General features: G+C 56.5%; 1 protein-coding gene across 4 annotated transcripts in view; it reads left to right on the forward strand.

Annotated features, from left to right (window-relative positions):
* Positions 1–5,810, forward strand: part of LARGE2 (LARGE xylosyl- and glucuronyltransferase 2) — a 23,881-nt gene extending 18,071 nt beyond the window's left edge. For all 4 annotated transcript variants that reach the window (XM_053979381.1, XM_053979383.1, XM_053979382.1 and 1 more), the window contains 12 exons: positions 257–339; positions 616–743; positions 1,136–1,303; positions 1,459–1,563; positions 1,826–1,938; positions 2,045–2,170; positions 2,319–2,474; positions 2,573–2,736; positions 3,004–3,282; positions 3,624–3,770; positions 3,919–4,114; positions 4,221–5,810. In XM_053979381.1, coding sequence (XP_053835356.1) covers positions 257–339; positions 616–743; positions 1,136–1,303; positions 1,459–1,563; positions 1,826–1,938; positions 2,045–2,170; positions 2,319–2,474; positions 2,573–2,736; positions 3,004–3,282; positions 3,624–3,770; positions 3,919–4,114; positions 4,221–4,418 — 1,863 coding nt within the window. In that variant the 3' untranslated portion in view covers positions 4,419–5,810. The remainder of the gene's footprint in view (positions 1–256; positions 340–615; positions 744–1,135; positions 1,304–1,458; positions 1,564–1,825; positions 1,939–2,044; positions 2,171–2,318; positions 2,475–2,572; positions 2,737–3,003; positions 3,283–3,623; positions 3,771–3,918; positions 4,115–4,220) is intronic.
* Positions 5,811–6,268: the final 458 nt, after the last annotated feature.

Raw genomic sequence — 6,268 nt, forward strand, 5'->3', positions numbered from 1 at the left:
TCCTGGCTCTCCATGGTGGTCGGAGGGTGAGGGTATTTTCCTTCTCCAGAGAAGGAGACCAGACAGGAGGAGTGGCAGCAAGACTCCTGCTCCCTGCTTCTGAGTTAGGGAACTCCCATCTCTCTTTGGGGCTCCTTCTGCATGGGAAAGGTTGGGTTTTGAAGCTTCTTCCTGTAGTGTGGTCCCAGGCAGGAGCTGACAGCCCCTGCAAGGAGGGGGTGTCCAGTCTCAAAAAGGCACATTTGTCTTTGGGCAGCTCCTTCACGTCGCGATTGTGTGTGCTGGGCACAACGCGAGCCGGGACGTGGTCACCCTGGTGAAATCCATCCTCTTCCACAGGTAATGGGGACATTGTTGTGCCAGAAGCCTGCTAGTTGGGGTTCTCAGATGAGCTGCTGCAGGCTGCAGCGGGGCAGTGCTGCAGAAGAGGGGCTCTAGGACCTCTCCCTACCCCTTGTGCCGCTGTTTAGAGGGACAGAGTGGAATTTGTTTCCCCCAGAGGGTTTTTTTTTCCATTTGCCCCCTCAGCTGATGTCTGTTCCATGAGTGGGATGGCGAACTATGTCCTTTTCATTCTGCTGTGATGCTGAATGTTGCTGTGCTTGCCCTTGGCAGGAAAAATCCCCTACACTTTCACTTCATCACGGATTCGGTGGCCCACCAGATCCTCCAGACGCTCTTCCAGTCCTGGATGGTGCCTTCCGTCCACGTCAGCTTCTACAATGCTGATGACTTGAAGGCAGGTGCTTGCCCTCCCTTTACCCTGTCCCAAGATAATGCTTAGAGGAGGGATGAGTGGATGGAGGGTGATTGATTTTTACTTGCTGATGCCTGGCTCACTCCCTCCTCTTTCTGGGCTTGTTGCTAGTGCTGCTGAGAGGGGAGCACAAGGTGGGGTGGGGAGGTGCCTTGCAGTAGCAGTGCCTCTGTGGCAGAACTGAGTGCCCCAGTGAGATACTAAGGTCCAGGTGGGGGTTCTGGTGGCTGGAGGAAATGCTTCAGGCTCAGCTGGCTCCAGAGCTCTGCGTGCCCTTGGCCTCCTCTGCATGGGGTTCTGGGACACGCAGCCGTCCTGCCTGGGCAGGGGAAGGGGCATGGCCATGCCCAGCCCTGAGGTGTGTTGCCTTGCAGCCAGAGGTATCATGGATCCCCAACAAGCACTACTCTGGCATCTATGGGCTGATGAAGCTGACACTTACCAAGGCACTACCATCCAACCTCTCCAAGGTCATTGTCTTGGACACGGACATCACCTTTGCTACCGACATTGCAGAGCTCTGGGCTGTCTTCGGAAAGTTTTCTGGTGAGGACAGGGTGCCCCTGGGGCCCGGGCAGGGCCTTGGATGTTGGGCTCAGGGTGGCAGTGCCTGCCTGCCACAGCATCAGCAGAGTGGTTTTGCTTGGGCCCTCTGAACCAGCAGCAAGATGAGCTGCACCCATGTCCCTCTGTTTTCTCAGAAAAGCAGGTGATTGGGCTGGTGGAGAACCAAAGTGACTGGTACTTAGGCAACCTGTGGAAAAACCACAAACCATGGCCAGCCCTGGGACGTGGCTTCAACACAGGTGAGTGTGGGCTGCCAGGGTGGCAGATGCAGCCTCATGGCACATGCAGCTGAGGTGGTACTTGGCACAGGGAGACTGGGAGAGGCTGAGGTAAGGTAGGAAAGTGGTGGGTACAAGAGGACTGCTACAGCATCCCAGGGTTGTGGGTAGGCACAGAGAAGTGGCATGTCCCAGGGGTGAAGGCATGCAAGCAGCTGTGCCTCAGCTCTGTAGTGTCTGGGTGCTCTCTCAGTGACCCAGTGCCCTCTCCCCTGGCACTCAGGGGTGATCCTGCTCCTGCTGGACCGCCTGCGTCGCCTGGGCTGGGAGCAGATGTGGCGGCTGACAGCAGAGCGGGAGCTCATGAGCATGCTCTCCACCTCGCTGGCTGATCAGGTAACTGTCCGTCCTCTGAGACAGGTTGGTCCTTCTGCATTCCCATAGCACTGCACACACAGGGGATCTTCCTCGCCACCCATGCACTCACCTTTCTCTCTCCTAGGATATCTTCAATGCGGTGATCAAGCAGGACCCATCCTTGGTGTACCGGCTTCCCTGCTTCTGGAATGTGCAGCTCTCTGATCACACCCGCTCGGAGCAGTGCTACACTGAGCTCTCAGATCTCAAGGTAGGTGGGGTTGCCGCTTTTGAGACTGGGGAGGGCCTGAAGGACCATGCAGGCACTGGAAGTCCACGGGAGTCAGCATGGAGTCTGAGGGTTTGGGGAGCCTGGTGCTGCTGACTTCCCTTACATGGGGTGACATACTACTGCTCAGGTGATCCACTGGAACTCGCCCAAGAAGTTGCGGGTGAAAAACAAGCATGTGGAGTTCTTCCGTAACCTCTACCTGACCTTCTTGGAGTATGATGGGAACCTGCTGCGCAGGGAGCTTTTTGGCTGTGCCAGTCTTCCCAGCCCACCCAGGGACCAGGTAGGGCTGATTGCGAGTCTGCCCCCAGCCCCAGAGCTTTGGGTGGGCAGAGACCTCCCCTGGGGCTCCTACTCTCCCTCACCTTCATGGTGTTGCAGTTGCAGCAGGCATTGGAGGAGTTGGATGAGGATGATCCCTGCTATGACTTCCGCCAGCAGCACCTCATGCAGCACCGCATCCACCTGTTCTTCCTGCAGTATGAGTTCCTGCCCCTTCCCAACCCCACCGATGTCACCCTCGTGGCCCAGCTCTCCATGGACAGGTACTTGCTAGTAGGACTGGTGGGAGGTTGGAATCCACCTCCACTCCTCTGGGCAGGCTCTACAGCTTTGGAGCTACCAGGGAATCTCATTTCATCGTTCTCACGCCAGCATGTGGCAGTGAGAAACAACACCCCAAGCTGGGAGCATCAGTTCTTCCTGCACCTTCCTGAACTGGCCTGCGGCTCTCTGGAGGCGCCCAGTTCTGGATTTGGTTCAGAAGCTGCCGCAGGGCAGGTCTGCTGCTCAGGCTGTGCCCTCTGCTCCAGGTTACAGATGCTGGAGGCCATCTGCAAGCACTGGGCAGGCCCCATCAGCCTGGCGCTGTACATGTCGGATGCCGAGGCGCAGCAGTTCCTGCGCTACGCCCAGGCCTCAGAGGTGCTGAGCGCCCGCCGCAACGTCGCCTACCACATTGTCTACAAGGAGGGGCAGTTCTACCCCATCAACCTCCTGCGCAACGTGGCCTTGGCCAACACGCAGACGCCGTACGTCTTCCTGACGGACATCGACTTCCTGCCCATGTATGGCCTCTACGATTACCTCAGGTAAGGCTTTTTCCAGCTGGCTCTTGCTCAGCCCGCTGGGTTCCCCAAGCACCAGAGTTTTCAGGAAATGCCCTGGGTAGCAGTTCTCAATATGCAGAAGCTGTTTCCTTTGTGTTCAGCCTTGGGGTCCTGCCTTTACTTTTGTCAGACACCAGCAGATGTGGAAGGAGCTGTGGCTGTGAGGGTTCCCCTGCTCCTCCTATCCCTGCGTGGTACCACTGCAAATTCTCAAAACGCATTAATACCCGTGTGGAGTAGTGGACAGGCTGGAGGGGCTGAGGAAGGAGGCTGTGGCCATGCCTCACAGTCAGGGAGACCTCACACCCTTCCTATTACCACAGGAACTCCATCCAACAGCTGGAGCTGCCCCAGAGGAAGGCAGCTCTCATCGTGCCAGCATTTGAGACCCTGCACTACCGTCTAACCTTTCCCAAATCCAAAGCAGAGCTGCTCTCCATGCTGGACATGGGCTCCCTCTACACCTTCAGGTAGGGACGAGCACTGTCCCACCATCCAAGCAGAAGTCAGCTGTGTACCCTTGTGGCTTGGGGCTGTGCACCCCCTGTCTCAGAGGGGAGTAGCAGACCCCCTGCATCCTCTACTGTCTCAGTCTCTCATTTCCATCTCTCCCTGTAGGTACCACGTGTGGCCAAAAGGCCACGCCCCAACGGACTACGCCAAATGGCGGACGGCCACCGTGCCCTATCGCGTGGCATGGCAGCCAGACTTTGAGCCTTACGTTGTAGTGAGGCGAGACTGCCCCAAGTATGACCAGAGGTTTGTCGGCTTCGGCTGGAACAAAGTCTCCCACATCATGGAGCTGGATGCACAGGTGGGTGAGGGGCTCCTGGCACCGCTGGGTGTTGGGGGCCTGTGGCTGGGCAGTGACATTGGTACTGCCAAGCCGATGATGGTAAGGGCTGCTGCTCTATCCCCAGGAGTATGAGCTGCTGGTCCTGCCCAATGCCTTCATGATCCACATGCCCCACGCTCCCAGCTTCGACATCTCCAAGTTCCGCCTGAGCGCAGGGTACCGGGGCTGCCTCCAGACACTGCGGGAGGAGTTTCACCAGGACCTGTCACGGCGATACGGGGCTGCTGCACTCAAATACCTCACTGCCGAGAGAAGCCTGTGACACCTGGGGACAGTGGCTGCGGGGTACAAGCAGCACACTGGAGAAGGGAGGGCACAGGGCCTCCCTCTGCCTCTCCCCACCGCCGCAGCCCAGCCCGAGGGAACGGAGTCGGCAGCACAGCCTCTCCAGCCCACCAAAGGGATGCCTGTAGATAAGATGGAAGACATCAGCTGCAAGAACAGGCAGTGCCTGCAGGTCAAGCTGCTCCAGCCTTCCTGTGTTACCTGTGTTACAGGGGAACTTCCCCATGCCAGGGGCCAGGGGTGGGGTCTCCTCCCTTCCTTCTTTTAGCCAATGTGGCTTCCCAGTCTTTTTTAGCTCACCTCACCTTGAGGCCTGGCTCCTCCAGAGATCTGGGAGCTGTACAGTACCCTGTTCTGCCTCTGCTCAATGGCCCCAGGGCTCAGTCCACACAGCCCTCAGGGGCTTTGGTGAGTTGGAGATGAGGTTGTAGAGCAATCCTTTATGTCCTTTGTGGAGCAGGCTCAGAGGAAGTCTCCCAGCACCCTGGGAGGAGTGGCCAGGGAGTACTGCAAATAGTTGGAGCCTTGGTTCAAACCCAGATCAAGGCTGGCTGGTTAATAGGGGGAAATATTATTATTCCCTATCTGTATGGATGCAGTCTCCAGTGGAGCTGGCCCCATACAGGTGGTGTGGGTGTCACCCAGAGCAGGATGAGCTCCCAGACCAGGACGGGGTGTCTGCTCTCACCAGCAGTGAGCTCCCAGGATGGACCTTCACCTCCCATGGAGTAGCCATGCTGCTGACAGACCCTGTCCTGTGCTGGTATTGCCCCACGGGGCACGGCTGCCAACCATTCCCATGGACAAAACAGCAGCTTCATGGGCCAGCACAAGCTGGGAGAAGTTCCCGGTGAGGACCACCCTGCTCCTCCCCAGCTCTCAGCAGCACAGTTGTTGCCATCAGCAATCAGGGACATGGCTGACATTGGACAAGACCATAGCTGAACACTGTTGCAGGAACCCCATGCTGGGAGCAGCTTGACTGGACACTGTTCTACTGCTATCACACACTGGAGCACAGAGGATGCATTGCTTTCCTCACACTATTTAAATTATTTAAGACTTTTCTCATAAGAATTCAGTAATTAGGGTTTCTGGGTTTTATTTTTAATCTTTTATTCTTCTCAGATGATTTTGCTGGTGGCCCTGGAGGCTCTCCAGGCCAGTTGCTGCTGCAGTCTCCACTGTTCTCTTAGCTTCGCTCTGGGCTGCAAGGGCCAGCTCTGTACAGGGTGAGGATTTCCGTCCATGGTGGGAGCGGCTAAGAGGAACCATAGAAAGTGCAGGGTATGGGAAGGGCAAAAGCGCCTCTTGCTTATTCTCTCTTTTTAATTTAATTTTTAAATTAAAGCTTTTTTATTCTTTTTCACATTCTTGTTAAAACTGCCTGGTTATTATTTTTTTTCTGCTGTGAAACTGCACGTGTCCCCTGGAGGGAAGGCAGCAGGAGGAGAGCAATGGAGGAGTAAGCCCAAGGCACACAGGTGCCCTGCCGGCTCTGAAAGGGCTGGTGGTGCTGACTGAGGTGGGCTGAAGGCTGATGGTTCCTGTGTTGCAGTGGGACCCAGGCAGCTTGCCTGCACAGCCAGCACCCCTGAGCTGGAGCCTGGGGCATCACTGCTTAGGCACAGAGTCAGTTTAATCACACCCAAGTAGAAGATGTGGTTTCATGTGGCAGTGCTGCAGCCTGTCCTTGAGAGCCTTGACTTTAAGAGACTCTTGGGAATAAAAGCCAGCACTGAGGCCCCACGAGACACAAGCCTTGCATCTGCAGGGGGGAGGACGAGGATGGTTTGCCAGGAGTAAGTGTTGAGGCTTTATTTGGGA

This window comes from Vidua macroura, chromosome 6 (genome assembly GCF_024509145.1).
Source record: "Vidua macroura isolate BioBank_ID:100142 chromosome 6, ASM2450914v1, whole genome shotgun sequence".
Taxonomy (NCBI): domain Eukaryota; kingdom Metazoa; phylum Chordata; class Aves; order Passeriformes; family Viduidae; genus Vidua; species Vidua macroura.